The sequence below is a fragment of the Pseudonaja textilis genome, chromosome 1, assembly GCF_049901715.1.
Source record: "Pseudonaja textilis isolate UNSWEBS1 chromosome 1, rPseTex1.2, whole genome shotgun sequence".
Taxonomy (NCBI): Eukaryota; Metazoa; Chordata; class Lepidosauria; order Squamata; family Elapidae; genus Pseudonaja; species Pseudonaja textilis.
In genome coordinates, this window is record NC_141990.1 from 297,408,591 (window position 1) to 297,429,023 (window position 20,433).

At 36.7% G+C, this 20,433-nt stretch overlaps 1 protein-coding gene across 23 annotated transcripts in view; it reads left to right on the forward strand.

Moving 5' to 3' along the window:
- The window catches only part of EVL (Enah/Vasp-like), a 138,713-nt gene that overhangs the window by 115,933 nt on the left and 2,347 nt on the right, over positions 1-20,433 (forward strand). For 6 of the 23 annotated variants that reach the window (XM_087922176.1, XM_087922179.1, XM_087922172.1 and 3 more), the window contains 10 exons: positions 1,275-1,339; positions 2,892-3,770; positions 8,481-8,701; positions 8,864-8,979; positions 9,555-9,615; positions 12,044-12,107; positions 13,496-13,562; positions 13,664-13,726; positions 15,843-15,909; positions 16,891-16,948. In XM_087922176.1, the coding sequence (XP_087778302.1) occupies positions 1,275-1,339; positions 2,892-3,770; positions 8,481-8,701; positions 8,864-8,979; positions 9,555-9,615; positions 12,044-12,107; positions 13,496-13,562; positions 13,664-13,726; positions 15,843-15,909; positions 16,891-16,948 (1,661 nt within the window). Of the gene's footprint in view, positions 1-1,274; positions 1,340-2,848; positions 3,771-8,480; positions 8,702-8,863; positions 8,980-9,554; positions 9,616-12,043; positions 12,108-13,495; positions 13,563-13,663; positions 13,727-15,842; positions 15,910-16,890; positions 16,949-20,433 lie in introns of all 23 variants that reach the window. The other 17 variants (XM_026698485.2, XM_087922188.1, XM_087922189.1 and 14 more) reach the window with 7 other exon arrangements.

The following is a 20,433-nucleotide window of genomic DNA, read 5'->3' on the forward strand; positions in this document are numbered from 1 at the left end:
GAACATATGAGAACACACATGTAGTGTGAATGTACACTCTTTCTGGAGTGACTTTTGCTAGACGGAGATGATACTTTGTCTTCCTCTGGCTAAAACAGTCCTTGCAATAAATATAATTATTATTTCATAGCCCTGGTGGTGGTGATTTGGAATTGGTGTTGAAGGAACAGTCATGGGCAATTACCATAAGATCTCATAGCCAGGCCATGGCTAAAAACATAGACTCCACAATATATATCTTCAATGAAGACAGTTTTCCACTCCGTACATGTGTAATGCTTCTTGATGAACTCTAACCTCATCTATTACTGAATAGACATTGAATCACTACTAACATTGCAGCGGGCAAGTATAATTCAGGTTTCTAGTTTATCATGAATAGGTATGCTGATACATGCTGCTTGATCACCCCTGTTCTTACGATTGGGAAGAAGGCCTGAGTTAAAAATATTCTTAAGACTTCTTCCATCAGAGATGGACTCTAGGGATGTTTTTCTTTTAGCAAGCCAAGATCATAAGTTTTGGCTTATAAACCTGGCTTGTCTATTAATAATATTAGATTAATATTGTTGTAATGTATTGATCCATGATGGTGCAGTGGCTAGAATGAAGTATTACAGGCTAATTCTGCTGATTGCCAGGGGTTCAATCCTCACCAGCTCAAGGTTGACTCAGCCTTCCATCCTTCCAAGGTTGGCAAAATGAGAACCCAGATTGTTGGGGGCAAGATGCTGACTCTGTAAGACCGCTTAGAGGATTGTAAAGCACTGTGAAGCAATACATAAATTTAAATAGCTATTGCTATTCAACTAGGGAGGATAATATGTGTGTATGTATTATTTTTTAATGAAGTTTTTAATGTCTTGATTGTACACAGTAGATTTTGGGGAGGGGCTTTTTTCTTAAAGAAAAACAATAAAGTTTTGTGTTTGTTTTTTGTATTTTAACTTTTTAAAAATAAAATAAAAATAGAATTTAAAAAATTCTGGTTTGCCAAGCGATATACAAATTAGAGATCTGATTTAGAAAAATACTAAACAAACCATGAAAAGAAGTGTCTTGCATCCTTCTTCGGATAACTAATATTTTTCAGAAATCTAGCTTCGTTTGAGCTGGATAATTGAATAGAAATCAAATTTTCTTTATTGTCCAATGACTACACAGAGATTTGTTTTTTTAAAAAAATCCCCAATTGGACCCTCCTTGTATTAAGCAGATTCTCAAATGCATTTGGGGAACTAAAGCTGGATTCTTTTTAAACCCTTTTATTATAGGCAAGCAATGGAGCAGCAACAGCAGCAACGCCAAGAATCCCTGGAAAGAAGAACCTCTACCACAGGCATGTGTCATGCTTTTGGAACTCAAGCAAGATTACTTTTCCCCCCTGATTTTCCCTATTAACTTCTGGCTGTTCCTTGTGCTTTTATTGAAAAAGTTTGGCTTCTCATCTGTTGCTACAATTATTCTGTGGTTTCAGTTATTGAAGTTCATACGTAATGCATACAGGGGTGTTTTTGCATTGAAATGCAATGCAGTATGTGGTAGTTTATTATTATTATTTCTAATTTTCTTTAGGGTATTTTTACTGATAGGAATTAAATCAATTTTGCTTGAAATTACCCCAGTGCAAATAGAAAGTTCATAATGATTACATTCTCACATTCTAGCATATCTTTATCAGCATGGAAACATAGCATAAATAACAAGAGAGAGTTCACTTTGTACTCCACGATTCTTATTTTTGTATGTCTGAAAATACTCTTAATTTTATAGTGTCATCGCGATCATTCTTTTGTCTTTCTCACAAAACAACAGGTTATTCTAAATTAAAAATTAGTTTTTCTATGACTGTACCAGTCTGCTGCTTCCCACATTGTCCATGGTCCCAAAATTATATAATTTAGGAGGTCTTATGGGAAGAATGAAGGTGCATTCACACTCTATAGAAATACCTCTCCGGCATGGGAATGGACTGAGATTAGTCAGCTATATATATATTAGTCCTCCCTTACTTGGTTTCTACAATAGATTTGTTATTGAAGTACGTGGGATATAACTGTATAGATGTGGCAACTACTCAGATGCAGTAGCCCAAAAATTGAACAGCATGCAAAAGAACTTTAACTTGGTGCAACATAGTTTGTAGTATGCCTAAACATAATTGTTTGTGAATTGTTGCTTCTCTGAATAGAAGGGGTATCATCTGTAGTTAAGAGATAATCCACATGGGGCATAGAATTCCATCACTGAGATCATAGGGGCACTCCAGGTTAGTCTTCCCCATAGAGATAATAGGTATGTTGGAAATAGCTGCCAGAATTTCCAGCCATTGTGGCTTCTAGTAAATAACAGCATAAATTAATGATTGCTTTGGCCCAATCAACTTCATTGGGTACTTTAGCAATACTACTGCAAAACAGATGTAGATGTAATTAATATTGGGAAAAGATCACATGGGACCACCCTGTAAACTAAATGAAGAAGGACAAAAGTACAATATAAGGAAGGAAGCACAATATAAAGAAGTGGGATGTAAATACAATAAATAGAAACAAATTTGACAAATAAGAGTATATGTTAGACTGGTAGGGTCTTGAAAGTGGGTCTTTAATAAAATTGGTTGTAAATGTAAAAGTCTGCTAATCCCAAGGCAGTTCAGTGCTATGTCTTCTGTTGGCTCTAAACTAAACAAATTAGCAGCTTTTCTGGCTTCCTCTGAATAACCATGATACCTGTATCTTCACTAATCTTTTTTAACTATTAAGCATTGGGATCATTTTGATTTATTTTTTGTTTCATTCCCTTTTCCCCCTGTCTTCTAACCATGATGCTTTCTGTCATTCCTCAGTGCCAACCCATATTATTCTTTTTCCCTTTTCTGTTCTTTATAGTCTCCACCATTCAGATTAAAGTGTCTTCTCCCCCTTTTCACTGCCAGTCTCCTCCTCCTGACTACAGTAACTACAATGCTTCTGCTTCCACTGGTGCGGTTGTTCCTCCTCCTCCTCCTTATGCCAAAGCAATCTCATCAGCATCTGCTCTCCCTGAATCTGCTAGCAAGGCCTCTTTCAGATCTGCTCATAGGTTCCGGGAATCCCCTCTGCGTAGCCATCAATATTCTCCCTCTGAATTCCCACCATCTCCTGGCCCTTCCTTTCCACCAACTTGGCCAGGTTACAGAACTGTTACACGAAGCACCAAGGAAATCTCTTTGTCTCCACCTCTTGCCTCTGCTTCCCCTCATCAGTCCATAAGACGTTCTTCCCTGTCATATTCTCCTCAGGCTGCTTCTCCTCCTCTGACCTTTACATCCCCTATACAGAAGGGGCTGATCCTGCAGCCCCATATTCCAGTAGTCCTTCCTGTGATTGCTGCCCAGAATGGCAGACTCCAGGGGCCTACAGATGCAGTGGTCCAAAACACCTCAGCAAATGTACCTCAGTCGGGTCTGAATGGCCGACATGAAGATTGTTTAGTTACACGAATTCCTCTAAGCTCCTCTAGGACGCAGCCAAAGAGAAAAGATCAATCTTTTTTCTCCTATTTAGAAGCAGTGCCCATTTCACATTTACCTGTGGTGACCAGCCCACCTGGGTCCTTTATCCAGGCTTTTTCTTGGCCCTCCCAACAGTTGCCTCATTCTCCACACCAGCTCTATCCATCTATGTCACACTTTGTTTCATTACATCCTCATTATGCTGCTTTTTCTGAGATGAATTTGTCCAAGAGGACCCCTTCTTACATGGCTTCATCTACCTTTTCCCACATGAGTAAGTACTTGACTTGAAAATATGTAGATGCATTTCCTTTTTTAGAATATATGTTTTAAATATATGTATTTATAGCACAACACATAAGTACTGTAGTCCTTGATGGTTATAAAGTCCTGTTTTCCATTCAGTCTTTTAGTAGCCCTTTAGATGCTTATGATGCAGGGTTACCATCCAGAGAATGTTGTAACTGATGTAATGTAAAATCGTGATTAGGGCAATCTTTTCTACACTTGGCAGATTCTAAGTTTAGTAATCACCATGCTATTTGAGTAGTTGAAATGTATGTATGTGGAATATGGGTTGGGAAATTACTGGTTTAGTGTCCTAATCCCTATTACATGATCAAAGCATTTTCAATGAAGGAGCATTGAAGAAGAGAATCCAGGAAGTAATTTTAGTTAAGATTTCATAAAAGTAGATCTGCAATTGATAGCTGAATATTCTGACAAGTATATTTGTGTCTGTATGTATAATGCGTTGTATATCTGTGATTGCATGATCTCTGTAGATGCCATATACTAAATAAAATAAAATCTGACAAGATTGCTAGTTAAGCAAGCAATCTGGACACTTTAAAGCAGAGAAATCAACCTTGGGTAGCAAAGAGATGCACATTATTATTATTATTATTATTATTATTATTATTATTATTATTATTATTATTATTATTATTATTATTATTTTACTAGGACAATAGCAGGTGTAACAAAGAGGGGGGAGTGGGTCACAAACATGAGCAGAAATTTTCCTTCTTTCCCCAGAATGTGTTTCAAAGGTGTAGGAATCTTTCTGTGTTTCATTATTCCAAGCTTATTTGGTGGTATACATTATTGTTTGTTTCTAGCTTCAGAACTACTGGAATTATTGCTACAGTTGTTCGGCAAATACATTATTGTAATTAAGTAACCCAATTGGAACCATTTCCAGGCTTCTCATGTTTGCACTAAAAAAAGATTCAGGAGTATCACAATTTAAGAAAGGAAGAAAACTCCAGACCCAATCCTGTACACATCTGTGGTCCTGCTCACTTTATAAGCTGCCAGCAAGATGCAGCTGCTCCTGGTCACCAGAAGGTTCCACATCCCTGATAATAATTGCTGTCTATGCTGCTAGAATAGTTCTGAATTTTCATTAGTCAAACAGTGCTACTCACGTAATAGACAACCATTACTGAAATTGGATTGGACACTTTGTGTTGTAGCATTGAAAGATAAATCTAGTATTTAGTTTTCTGAGAACAGAAAGGCAAATATGAGGTAGTTTCTTGTAGTTTTAATGTGACAGCTCAATGCAGTACTTTTAACTCCTGTTTTATGAGAGTCTTGGATAGGAAGGTGAAGAACACTTTACAGATTCAAACATAGCCTTGAATTTAAAAATCGTTTCCAAAACATAGATTAAAATTACATGTTATTTATATGACAATAAAAAGCCAAACCGGAGCAAGAAGAAATCCTGATAAAATGAAAATACAGGTAGTTCACTTGGAGGAAATATGTTTATGCAGAATGGAGAATTGTTGGTTGATTGCCAAAATAAATCATTCTTGCTCAAAAGAATAATTTCTTTTTATAAAAAAACTGCTGGAAATGCAATAATCCGAATAGATATTTTTTCATACGTTAAGGTAATGTCATAAAACTCAAGAGTGGAATGGAACATGTTTTAAATACTCACTTTTCTTTCTTGCCAATTGTTTCTTTTGGTTTTACTAAGCATTACTAAGCATACGATAACATTTTTATGATGCTTACTGCAAATTACTAATTTCTTTTTTAGATGAACAGCAGGCTTAACTATGAGAATATGCTGATTAGCCTGATGCTGAATTCAATAACCTTAAACCTTAAAAATATTTATAAAATATAATTCTGCACATGTATTAATACAACTTCTAAAGATTGGGGGTTTTTTAGTATATGTTTTTAATATATCTGATTTTGCCCAATTCATTATAATAAGGACAGACTTCTGACATAAGTTTAAAACTCTTAATTCTTTCTTAACTTGATTATTTGTATTGGATGCTAATTACTGATTATTGGCTTGGTTGTAATAATGGTTTTAAAGGGCTAAATCAATGTAAGGCCACTGAAGCACTAAAGATATGTTACTTTGAAAAGAAAAAGAAAAAGAAAGAGTCGTGGCAATGGTACAACGTAACATCTAATACCCGAAAATATTTATTCAAAATACAAGGAAAATGTCAAGCGCCAGAGAAATTAGGACATTCAGACAGTTCAAATGAATATAAAGATTTATTGCAAGCTTAAGCTCTCTACAAGAATCTGATCGACTAACAGTCCAAGGAAATGAGCAGGAGATAAGGGTGGCATTCAAAGTGGGCTGAACTTAGATCTTTTATGGATGTGCAAGGATTCATGACTTACGACACATTGGACTTCTCCCTCACGCTCAGGCTCCTCATCTCCTACAGAAAGAATGTTTAATCAAAAGATAATTATAAAGATCAAGTCAAAATCTATTTATTAGCCTAATTATGAGAAATACTCTAGAGAGAGGAGGACTTGCAATGAATCGATTAGCATGACTATTCCTCAATATTTCTATTAACTTGCCTGTTTATGCTTGTGTTCTAAACTTGCTAACTTTAAAAAGAAAAGTATCACATAATTTGAAACAATTTTAATCTGGTAAAAGGAAGAGCAAATTATTATATAAATTGGAAATCATGCAGATTGTACCTAATACAGTAGAATAAAATTTTACATATAGATGAGATGGTCCCTGTTTGATCAGATCAGAAGTATACTTATCTAATTACTTGCTACTGTGCCGTTTTAGATGCTCATGGTGAAACACAGAGAGTCCAAGAAAACTGGTTCTGTCTTTAGAAAATATGTTGAATCTAATTTATTGAAAAAGAAATTAGGGACATTAAGCAAATCTTTCTTCTCTCCATTATTTTGGTGTGGATTATTTAACCAGTATATATGAAGTATCTGAAGAACATTTTTCCTGAAAGAACAAAATTAATCAAATGAATTTCAATGAGGGGTACTGGCTTATGAAAAAGTTATTGATTAAGATTGGGAAAGAAGTGTGCATGTTTGTTGTTACACCTGAGATATGATTGGATTTGCTTAGTTTGTTCTCCTTATCTGTGTAATGAAATATTTGTTTATATGAAGGACCACTGCAATTATCAGTGACGCTGCTCTGCTTTGGCAGTATGACCATTACAGGAGCAACATATTTGAGAGATGGGATTCTTTTGAAATTTATACTATATAGCAAATTTGACAGCAATGGATTTAATCTCATTTTAGAAAAATTAATTCTATATTTATTTAATGTAAACTGCTAAAATATATAGGAAACTGAAAAAGGTAATTTATTGTAATGGTTATGGGTAATGTTGAACTTTGGCCTTTGCTGCTTGTTGCCCCATAATTTTTGTTTAAAGCAGCAACATGCCAGTATCGTACCCCTGGATAACAAATATTGGGATCAGCACCAATAATTTTTTGAATCATCTGTTTAAACCACCTATCTGCATAAGAACCATATAGAACAGGGGTGTCAAACTCAAGGCCTGCAGGCCAAATCTGTGGGTGCTTAGATCTGGCCCACGGGACGCCCTGGAAACAGTGAAGGACTGGCCTGTGGAGCATCTGCCAGTGAAAATGGAGCTCGGGAGGGCGCACGCGACTCCTCTCCCGAGCTCCGTTTTTTTCTGGCAGAGGGTTGCAGGAGACCGCTGCAGCCAGAAATGGAGATCAGGAGCCCTTTTTCACTGGCAGAGCACTCGGGCCACTACAAGCACCCCTGACACAAGTGACGTCAAACTGGCCATGTCCACCCTGCCAACCCAAGTCAAACACAACCCTGATGTGTCCCTCAATGAAATTGAGCTTGACACCCCTGATATAGAACTTCTTTGCCTTTGAAAACATGTATTCAACTAAGATTTAATTGTACTTAGCCAAGCTTTTCTTTTTGGAGGGACTATATGGCTTAAAAAAAAATAGAATTAGAAGCACAATTTGGAAATATTAAAAAAACTCTTAAAAATTATCCCCTGAATATGCTACTGTTGACAGCTGTACTCCAGAATGAAGCTTCATGTAAGATTTCAGATGAGATTTTTGGATTAAAAGCCTTGAATAACAATGTTGAAGCAAAGCCATCATTGTAGGTTTTGCTTTCAAGAATAATGTCTTGCAGTGAAATTACCTGAATACAACATGACTGAAAATAATGCCCATATACTGTAGCTATAATTGTAAACTTGAGTTATCATATGATCTTGAATCCCCCTTTTTCCTTCTCATATTCAGTTTAATCACTGCAAGGTATGTAGTTTTTACTGGACATTATTATGTACACTGATGCATTACTTTTTATTTATTACATATTGCTATTTTTTTAATAAAATGCTAAGATATATCCCCTTCCCGGTGTAGCATTCCTAATCCTAAAATAAGGCATCCAATTAGAGACTAAATATGATGGAGAGAGATGCCAGCTGGTTGTTACAGGCAAGAGGGAAGACCCAAGTTATTTCCCAACAAACCCTATGATTTGGGTCAGCCGATGAAATCACCTGAGAGATTCTGATGATCCTAGAAATTATGTCTCTTATAGCTTTCATTTTGGCTGCTATCATTGGCCCAAGCAATTGTCAGCAAAGAAAGCAAACAAGACAATACATTCCAGTTCCTGAATGACAATTCTTTGTTTCAGGTCCTGCCCTTCCACCAGGTCACCCCTCTGTTGCCACTGGAATATCCACATCATCTGGTGGACCACCCCCTCCCCCTCCCCCTCCTCCTCCACCTACGGGAACTGCACCTCCTCCTCCTCCCCCATTGCCAACAGGTGGTGGAGGATCTAGCATTGATGACGGATCAGTGTCAGGACTAGCAGCGGCTCTGGCTGGTGCCAAACTAAGAAGAGTGCAACGGGTAAGTCTCTTGGCTGTGATGGAAGCACTATAAAGTTAAAAATTGGGATCTTGAAATTCTAATATACAAAAAAATAAGAATGGATGTCTTTGTTTAGAGTTTTCTGAACAGTTAAATTATTAATGCTTGTGGACTCTACATTGATGGCTTCTGTCTTAAAAGCCAGAGGATGGATCTGGAGGTTCTAGTCCCAGTGGTGCTTCCAAGAGTGATGCCAATCGAACAAGTAGTGGAGGAGGTGGTCTTATGGAGGAAATGAATAAACTATTGGCAAAAAGGTTAGTGATTGTGATTATGACAAGCAGTACCTCTTTTTTCTTACCCACAATTTCAAAAAGACTAGAAGGGTGGGAAGGAATTGGTCCACTGCAAGCTAAATCACTCAGAGAAACTACACTTTATATAAAATTAACCATACAAATTTCAAAGCAAAAGGCCATATTTCTAATTATGACCATGGTGTAGTTCCAGGTAGAAGATGAAGATTTTATTTGAGCTATTTACTAGTCAATGTGAGTTCTCCATTATATATGTCCAGTGACATATGACTAAATGTTTAACCACCTGTTCTGAGAGTCACATTGCCACCCACATGCCATGCTGCTAGACACAAAACAGTTGATTGACACATAGATGTTGAGGCTCAGCTCTGCTCTCAACTAACTCACAAAAGTATTTTTTAAAAATCAATGGGCTCTCATAAGCCAGTGTGAGCTAGCTCCCGCACACTACTGAATTTGCTATTTGTACAGATACTTTCAACTATGTTAGGCTGAAATAATATATCTGAATTTTTAAGTTGTAAATATATTTCTAAGGAATTGATTTATAGCCTTTTTCACTCTGTCCTAAGGAGAAAAGCAGCATCTCAGTCAGATAAGCCAGTGGACAAAAAAGAAGAGGAAAGCCAAAATGTAAGTGGAATACTTCTGACTCTCTGGCATTTGAATCACGGATGTCATTTGTATGTCTATCAGAACTTGTGAAGAATACCTTTTATCTGCTCTTATATATAATTTAACATTGAAATATTTGATCTGCCTCATCAGGAATTGAAAAATGCTTTAGGCATCTCTGTCAGTCCCACTGTTGTCTTCCATGGGGAAACAGTACCCCTACTGAGTATCTCTATGAACCCAAGCCCTAGGCGCATCAGTACTGTTGGATGAACAGATGGAACCCATAGAAAGGAGGTTCTCTGCGAGGTTCTACTGGTGTATCTGTTGTTACTCTATCTGGAGAGGGTAACATCATTATTCATACTGTAGAATTATCAACATAGGGCTTCTGTTGAAGATATTCAGAACCCACAATTCTTATATTATGCAGTTCCACCCCTGCTTTGGGAACAGTGTTAATCACCAAAAACATAGTAGTACATCTACGTTGCAGACTCTGCATTGTTCCCTCTTGAGTTGCCAGAGCAGTTTAAAGTGCTGGCTTGTATGACTTATCACAAAATACGTGCCAGGCTGTCTTCTCCAACTGAATGAACCTGTCCATTATGTTTACTCCAAAGAAAGCTTCAGGTAATTTGCCATTTTCATGAGAGTGAAGGGGGCCAAGACAAGGAAGCTAGTTCCTCCAGGATATTATGAATTAGTCTGTTCCTTGAAACTAGACTAGCCACATTCCTGATCTCTTGATAAGTAGTAAAGATGGAGCTAGGAAGCTTTGGTGGTTGACACTGACTCCTGTCATGATATCTTTTCATTACTGTTAACATGGATAGTTTAATTTAATTGCTTAAGTGTTGGTTTATTGTGGGCATTTCATTTGTTATAGTATTAACCACAAGGGGAGGGAGGGAGGGAGGAAAGAAGGAAGGAAGGAAGGAAGGAAGGAAGGAAGGAAGGAAGGAAGGAAGGAAGGAAGGAAGGAGTTGTGAATCATCTCTGGTGAGAGCAGGATGAGAGTAGTGCAACCATCCTTGCTCTCCTTGACTTCTCAGCAGCCTTCAATACTATTGACCCTGCTATCTTTTTGGACTGACTATGGGGTCTGGGACTGGGCATCATAGCCTTGTGCTGGTTGGGCTCCTTTCTTCAAGGCCAGTCATAATCAATATTAATAGGAATGAGAAAGCCAACCCATGGCTGCTCTTTTGTGGCATGCAACAGGGTTCGGTAGTCTCTCCACTCCTTTTTAACATCTACGTGAAGCTGCTGTCATCATGGTTTGAGATATAATCATATGCTGATGATACTGAACTTTATATCTCTACCCCTAGTGATCCAAGTGATAATGTCAGTGCCCTCTCACAGGTCTGGATGGGGGATAACATGAATGGCTGAACCCTGGGAAAGTAGCTTTGGGTGCATGCTTCAAGATCCAGGACTTCAACATCTTTAGTTCTGGATGCAGACGCACTACCCCAGCAAACCCAGTCTGCATCTTGGGGGTTCTCCTGGACTTGCCATTTCTGCTTAAAGAGGAGGTGGCAACCCCAGCTGGGAGAGCTTTTGCACAACTTTGGGTTATGCACCACTTGCAGCCTTTCCTGATCACAAGACCTTATGCTCAGTAATTCAAGACCTGATTATCTCATGTCTGGACTACTTCAGTGCACTGTACATGGGGCTACCTTGAAGAATATTTGGAAGCTACAATTGGTGCAAAGTGAGGCAGCACATTCAGTTTTTGGGGGCCCTAGAGCAGCCCATATTACACTACTATTCTATGAGCTGCACTGGCTGCCAATTTGCTTCCGGTTGTAATTCAAGGGGTTGATTATCAACTTTAAAACCCTACATGGCATGGCTCCAGGCTACTTGAGGAACTACCTCAATGGAACTGACCCATCCCATCTGTGCTGGCAGAGGAGGCAAGTTGTGGACCCCATTAATAAGGAAATTACAGCTGGTGGGATTCAGGAAAAGAGCCTTCTCTGCTGTGGCTCTGGCCTCTGGCTCTTTGGAACATCTTGCCTCCTGAAGTGGTATTGGCTCCCACCTTCCTGATGTTTTGTGGTGTTTGTGTGTGTGTAGTTTTATTGCTTTTAATGTAAGCCGCCAACAATCACCTCACAGCAAAATGAGTGGCAAACAAATTTAATGAGGGAGGGAGGGAGGGAGGGAGGGAAGGAAGGAAGGAAGGAAGGAAGGAATACTTTGAGCATCAGTATTAGATTTTTGCCAACTTCAATAAATTATGAATATGGGATGCTAGGTGTAGAAAAGCTGACAATAAAGGACTGAGTGAATAAATAGCTTTTCCTGGTTAAAGAGAACCTCCTTTGCCACATAATGAGATTCTGTTGCTATTGTACAACTAGAGGTGCTATAAACCATATTACTCCAAACCACAGTCACAATATTAAGATCACATTTTGCTTGTTTTTAGGAAGACGCTAGCACTTCTCCTACACCTGTTACACGAGGCCCTGTCCAACAGCAGAATTCCTCAGGTATTCAACTCTTGTAATCTTCCTTTGACAATATTTGTATTTGTGGTTAAATCTAAATTATGCAAAATGGATGTAAAGGAGATTCAGAAATCTTTTAAAAGATCCCTACTCAATAATTGAAAGAGTCAGCCTCAGTAATTTGGTACTTATATTCAGACACCTTTATCATCAGTAATGTAGTTGATTTGATTTTTACTTTAAAATATTGTGAGAATCAGTATTTGTGGTCAGCCTGTTGTATATTCAAGCAAAATTAAAATAGGTTTATACCTAGATTTGATTTGTGAGCCTAGCAACAGTAATTCATGTCTGCTCTGGAAATTAACACATCTTAAGACAAAAACTAAATATTCAACACATATGGCAACACAATATTTTTGAGCACGCCTAAATATCATTGCTTTCCAATTGAATATGCAAAACCACACAGGATTATATCTTAAGCACAGTGGATTACTTTCTTGCAGTGATATTGACCTAGCAAATTTGTTTCTGAGAAATGATCAGAATATTATTCTTCATTTGAATGTCTGCTTGATTTTTTAAAAAGTTCTATTGAATGAAACCAGTCACAGTTAATAAAGGTTTTAACTTTTCCAAACAGTTTGGATTCAAGATATGTTTCTCTACAGAACCTGCATACATGAGCAGGAATAAGGACAACCCACTTTCTTAACCACCAACAGTGACAATGTGGGAATTGCTATCCATGGTTGTGTCCCATATCACTCTAGATATGAGGAGAATGAACCAGCCAAATAAAAAAATAGGATCATGAAAAAACAAAACAATATCAGAGACCAGGTAAAAGAGAAATACCATTCTCGTGGCTCTTTCCTTCTGATACTGTCTTTCCCACAGAATTGCTGGACTCGAGTTATAGAGCAGGGGTCTCCAACCTTGGCAGCTTTAAGACTTGTGGACTTCAACTCCCAAGAGTTGAACTCCACAAGTCTTAAAGTTACCAAGGTTGGAGACCCCTGTTATAGAGAACCTACGTAGGTTTGGATATTACAAAGGATGGTGAAAAAAGAATATAATATGTATTATAAGCCATATTATTTTTGTTTATACTTCACTTAGCAGTTGTTATTCTGTTATTAAAAGTTCAAGAATTCATTTCTTCGGTATTAGCTGAAAGGATCTTTCCTTAATGTTCTAGGTTTTTAATGAGAATTCCCGTTTTAGCAGATTTATAACTGTTGTTGACCTGGATCTGTTTGTTTGAGTTTATTCCACCAGTACATCTTTTGCTATTAGAAACTTATTAGGTAGTTTAGTATGTTTCTTATAAAAATTAGGTCTCCCCTCCCCATACCTCTGTCTAAACTCTCCTGCTACAATCTAGGTCCTACAGCCTTCTGTTTGTTTGTCTGTTCTTTACCTAGATGCTGGCAAGAAACTTTGGGAGAGAAGCAACTCCATGGAAAAACCAGTCACTTCGTTACTCTCTAGGTTAGTTGCAGAACATCATGTATGGATCCCCTGCATGTATTGGACCTGTGCATGATGCTTCTGGATGTGATCATGTTGTATCCTCTCATTCCATTGCATAGAAACCCATCAGTGGAGAGAAGTCCTGAACCGAAAGGTCGTGTTCAGTTTCAGCCATCTTTTAGGTACTGAAAAACTGTCCTGACTTCTCTGTAGTGTTTTGGCTTATCCTTTGCAAAATCATGTACCTTTTCATGCAACAACTAACAAGCTATATGTCTGGGTGTGACTTGCCATCTTGGTTGGTTTGTTTGCTTTCTGCTGCTTAATACATTACATGTCAGTGATGCTTACATAAGGATTATATAATATTGAAATCAGGTAATTAAAATCCACCGTGAATCATGAGAATGAATTCAGTAGAACTCAGTGACCAAAAACCACTGTTCTTTGTTGGAAAAATAATGTCAAGTTTGATGTGTAGTTTGGGAAAAATGCATTGCTGTTAGCATATTTTATGACTGTTTTGTTTAAAAAAGTGTCCTAAAATTAAATAAAATGTGTTACATAAAGCAGTCTAACAGGAAAACATAACTATGAGTTACAGAAATTACATAAAGAAAATACATTGTTGAAAGATGCAGCATACTTACAGCTCATTCCCTTGCAGATATAGTAGGAATGTTACTTTAACTTTAAAGAAAATCAACATACTAAGCATTATTTGATGTTGAATTATGCTTTTAATTTTTTTTAAAAAATATTTTGTGCAGTGGCTAAATTAAAATCAGAATGCCAGTGATGATTGCTTTGTTTTAACTGCTTTCATTCCCATGCACCCCTTCCAAAATGCAGCACTCACAGTGAAAATTATACCCTAAAACATCAGATTTGCACTAGATGAGAAGCATTTAGTTGTCAACAGCTGTTTCTCTCACTTGCCTAGTAACAGTATAATAAAGGAGGCTATTAAATCCCCATTTCTGCATCATGTATTTCCATGCCTGATCACACACTCACCTCAGTGACTATTCTGTAAAAACTTTAAATATAAGTTGAGGACCATATATGCTTCATATTATGGTAATATATTCAATAAATTTAATAAATAAAAGTATATAATGAAATTTAATATGTTCCTTCCCAAAACTAAATTATATATGTGTGTACCTCTTAGATTTCAGCCTAATCTGATTATAATTTTAGCACTATAACCATTTGGTTAGTCCAGATATTGAGTCTGAAATATTTTGCTGGCTGTCTTTAGTTTGAGGGTATGTACATATATGCTAGAAAAAATACTATAAATTGTACAAAATTGTTTTTATTGCCTTTTCTGCGATTGAAGAAAAATAAACTGCTATGGGTGTTAATAAATATTTTATTTCTGATCTATTGTATAGGCTTTGAATATTGACCAAAAAGATGGGACAGAATTATTTGGGTTTGTGAAAGATTATAAAAGATAGATATTTGCATGTAACCTTTCCTATACTGTCCAATTCCCATCCATCCTTAAATGCCAATAGTCCATTGATAGTGATTTTTCACTTATAATTTTCTTGTAATTACCATGTAATCATTATTCAGCCTCCAATATTACATCAAACAAAAAGAGGTCATATAAACTTCTTCTTACTCCTGATTTATTGCTTGTGTTGACCACATGATGTCCTCATGGCTCAGGCTTTGGAATGAGTTGTGACCAAAATAGCTTGGGTAAAGAGGAGACATTGTGCAGAGATGATAGATTCTTCGGCACATAAATTTACATATATATTGGTGATAGTGATAACGTTGCTGGCACATGATGGTGATGCTGAAGATGATTAATAGAAAAATAAGGATAGATTTGCACAATGAACAGAACTTTTTGAAAGGTTGCCTAGCTGTTATCCTGACAATAAAGCCATTGTAAAGAGTAATTAGTAAATAATTAACTGCAATAACAGTTTAGGAAGTAAAGTAGTCATGGAAACTATTTGAATTAGCATTACAGGTATAAAACAAATCTTCAGGTACACAAATATAATTTGGCTTGCTTTCTCCCTTTCCAGGGCATTTTTAAAGCTAAAATGATATTTCAATGATTTACACTGGGCAGGGTTTGAAGCTGCTTGTTTAACAAAGTTACCTAACCATTAAGTGATATGGAAAATGTAATAGGAAATGAACTTTTGTTGAGCTGCATGGTCAACTTCCACATGGTTTTATATACCATTTGATGAGGGATTACTAATATCTCAATACTGTGGAGCACAGCATAGAATTATCTCTTGTTTTCTTTTGTTCTATCTCAAGGATGAAGCCAGCGAGCAGCAGTAATGATGTGGCAATGGACACTTTAGATTTTGATCGTATGAAACAAGTGAGTTGGAATGAATACCTTGATGAATATTGATAGAAGAAATGTTTATTAATGGTGTTCAAACCAGGAAAAAAGACAGTTTTGTTCAGTATTTCTGCTTGCTTAACTGAAAATTCAAGAATGGAGCCTGGGGTTATTCTATCACTAAGCTATGTTTCTTCAGAGGGCCATTGGTTTATATAATTTGAACAGAATTGGCTATGAAATGTCTGTCTCACAAAGAAATGAATCATTTTCATGAACTGCGAAAGCAATAAAATGAGAAAAGTTGTGGATGTATGAATTATTTTCTGATTCTCTCAGTCTAGTTAATAAACCATTTCTAAGTGCTAAGATTCCACAAATAATCCTACTGCTTGATATTTAATTCAGATCCTTGGTAATCTAGCTCAGTACCAATACCAGTTTTCCAGATTTCAGGCAAAGAGAGAGCAGGGACTGAATCTGAAATTTTTTGCATGCAAAGTATTTACTAAGTTCTGTGTCCCTCTGACTCTGCATTAAATTTACAAAAAGAGAAAGCAGTGATAGGTGCAGCGTGACATTCAAGATTTTCTGTGTAGTAAAGGGCATTTCCCATCCCCAACAATAAACTATATGTTTTCATTATAAATCAGGTTCATCTCAGCTGGTCCTTACTTTCAAATCCAAGAAGTATTAATCTGTTTGTAGTGTAAGAACTGCTTTTAACATATGCATATATTCATCATGTGGGCAGTCCGTGCCAAAATAATTCCATGGGAACTCACTTTTCAGTTTGCTATTAGCAATTCAAGTAAGCCTAAAGGTTGCTTAACTTCAGTAAATCATCTTTCTGAATAGCACATTTTAACTCTATTTGTGTAGTGCAAAAGTAAAAATTCAAATTACATTTGCAGGAATATTTGGGAGAATTTTATTTTTTCCATTTTACGGGACTTGGGCCTTTACAATGTTAAAGAGCATTTTTTTTTCAACTGCCTTCTGTTTTTCTTTCTGTAGGAAATATTGGAGGAAGTTGTAAAAGAATTACACAAAGTAAAAGAAGAGATAATTGATGGTAAGAAACTAGGAAGGGGTTCATTTCTTACATTGGCCTGGGCTAAGGGATCAAGATGGAGGTCCATTTCCTGTCTTACAAATGTTGATTTGGTTAAACGGTGTTCATCAATAAGGACAAGCACGGCTGTTTAATCTACCACAACCCTTTCTCAATAAACTGCATTCCAGATGTTAGGGCATTGCCAGTGAGGAGATTAAGAAGCTTTAACTTTGGTGTATGTGAGAGATGGCAAGACATTGTTCACTCTGTAGGATTGTATCTATTTAACTGCTTTGACTGTCTTGCTATCCTCTTTCCATTGTCCACTTTTAGGACAGTGGTAAATAAGAGAATCTTCGATCTTCAATTTTAGTTTAGCGCAAGAAAGAATGGAAGAATGGAAGTCAGGTGGAAAACACTTGAAGCAGTGTGTTTTTCTTCCAGCTTTATCTGAAATATTTTATGATTTACACACCCAGTGAACATTCTTTCACAAAACATGAAAATTAGGCTTCCCTCCCAACATGTCTATATTTGTTCTTGTAGCAGCTTTTTGTTGTTGTTAGTTGCAAAGTCGTGTCCTACCCATCACGACCCCATGAACAATGTTCCTCCAGGCCTTCCTATCCTCTACCATCTTCTGGAATCCATTTAAGCTCACACCAACTGCTTCAGTGACTCCATCCAGCCACCTCATTCTCTGTCGTCCCATTCTTCTATTGGCCTCAATCTTTCCCAGCATTAGGCTCTTCTCCAGTGAGTCCTTCCTTCTCATTAGGTGGCCAAAGTATTTGAGGCAGCTTTAGTCCTACCTTAATCTCACACTCAAGATGATTTTTTTTTAAGCAAATTTTATTAATTTTACAAAACAATATACAAACAAACAAAACATAAAATATGATGACATAAGAAATCTTTTTCTAAAAAAACCAATACAACATCTTATTTAAAGACAGAATTATTCCAAGTTATCACATTTCCATACAAACACAATTTAGTATATATATTTACCTTATCTGTTCATCTTCATATCTTATCCCGAACTTCTCTTTATTACTCCCTTTCCTTCTATTTATTCAAGTTATATCTCTTTAATTTTAGATTGTATACATTTTTTATATCCATCTGTCTTATACAATTTCATTATTCTCTTCCAATACAAAAACAGACAAGACATAAAACATAAAACATCTTTTCTGAAAGTTGCTTGATCCCAGGTTAAAATTCATCGTACAGACACCACTTCAAAGATCATGTTCCTTTTATATATCATTCCATATCTTATTACCGTTTTCCATTTTCTATATAGCTTCTTCCTTTTTTTAACTCTCTTAGTTTTATTCTACTTATCTCATCTCAGTTCAAATCATAATACTTGTCATTCTTTGTCTGTTCTCAACTATCCATTCATCTTTTCTCTTTAAACAAAACTTCTCCTGTACACTGATTGGAGTATGACGCCTTTAACTCTTTCCCCTAACCTAATAATACTTAATATCACACATAACTTGTATTGAGATTCTGTTTAGCACATCCTAAAGTTACACAATATATTATATAGAGAGAAAAAGAAAAAAGAAAGAAAGAACAACAATAACAAAGGAACAAATTTATAAATATATAATGTAGCTAGTACCCGTCAATACCATTTTAATCATACATATTAATACTCATTTATATCCTAAACATTTTATTCTAAAAACGCCTATAATAATACAATCTTATGTACCTTACAGAATCCCTTTTTCAATTAGATTTACCCATTGTCTCTAAATGAATTTTGTTTCTTTAAATCTTGCTTCCCATCATTGGGACTTCTCACCCCTTCCTTTCTCCCTTGCTTATTCTTTTCCTTCCTTCTCACCCCTTCCTTTCTCCCTTGCTTATTCTTCTCCTTACCCTTTTTACCCCTTTGTCTCTCCACCTCCCTTTTCTTCTTCTGCTTTCCCGCTTTCTGTTGTTTTCTAACCTTATATCCACGTTTCAACTCATTTTTATCTTTTTTGGTTGTTTTTTTAGGTTTTAAAATCCCCTTTTTCTTTTCCTCTTTCTTCTCCTCCCCAAATAGGATCACATGTTCATCAAAGATGGTTTCTTCTTTGTCCCAATTATCCTGCTGCGCAATCAATTCTCCATAAGAATGTACCGCCATTTCTAGAGATTGAAAAAGAATGCCCAAAGTATCTTTCCAGTCTTGTTCTTCCTTTTTATATTTTTGATATTCAGTTTTGGATTCATCCAAGGATAATGCCATTATAAAGAGGAAAAAATTTTCCCAAAACAACCACCCGAGTGTTTTTAAACAAAGAAAAAAAAAGATTTCCCAAAAGATCCAAAGTCACCAAACAATCCAGATAGACTATTTCTTTTAGCACTTTTTCCCTTCTTCCATTTCTTTTTCTGGGGTTGCTATTAAGTCACAAAATTCCAATTGAAATATGTCTTTTTGAAGTCTTATTAATGTTCAAATGGCTCTTTAAAATTCTAGGCAGTCTGCTCCTTATTTTCAAATTCTACTTCAATTTTTTTCCTCTCCCTTCCCACTCACAGCAAAAGAAATTTTTTTCTTTAAATATTTAGAAATCCATATCCCTTTGGCATTAGCATAATCTTTAGCATTTAGCATACCTTCAATGCGGGTTTTCCAATTTCTCTCAAAGCTGTTCCGTTTGGAAGGAGAGTGAAAAGAAAAAAGTTTTCCCTTTAATATCCATTCGCTGCTTACTCAGTCTGGGAACGATGTATCTTTAATAAGTATTAAATATCAGGATACTTTCACTGTTCCTTTGTCCCAGTCAGCAAAGATCACTTTCACTTCTTCACAAGCTCCTCCAGCACTTTCTTTTTCCGGCTGAGCTCTTCTATGTGGCAGCCATTACAGACTGCCGCTCAGCTGCCTTTGGAGAGGGAGATTTAGCCGGCTAGGAAAGAGAGATGCGATGTCTCTCATCCCTGCCAGAGCCCCCCAGTCTTCACCACCTTCTGCAAAGGTGGCTTAGCCCCGAAGCCAAATGGCTCGGGGCACTCAGGCAGTGAACACAGGCAGGGACCGCGCACAGTTGCGGATTCTTGCCTGCACCGAAGCACCACAAACCGGAAGTCCTTCTCACATTCAAGATGATTTATTGGAGAGGAAAACAGATAACTTTCCAAGATAACACAGAATGAAGATTGCCTTTCAACTTGTCAACTGAACTCAGGATTTGGCATAAAGGAAAGTAAAATATATATTCTGCCATATTATAACTCAAACCTGTTTAAGCTCAACTTCTGGTGACTATATGGGCATATCTGTGTAGTTTTCTGCAGCAACAGTACAAACATGGTTGAACTCCCAATACTTTTTTTTAGTTTCTTGATGGTCTCCTGTTCAGGTAAGCCTGATCTATTCAAGCGTAGCTTTTGAGATCAGCCAAGGCTAGTTAGGTGCAACCATTAATGTTACAGCTTATATAGATGCTTTTCAGAAGTTAGGGAGCTATAAAAGCATAAGCCAGAATGGG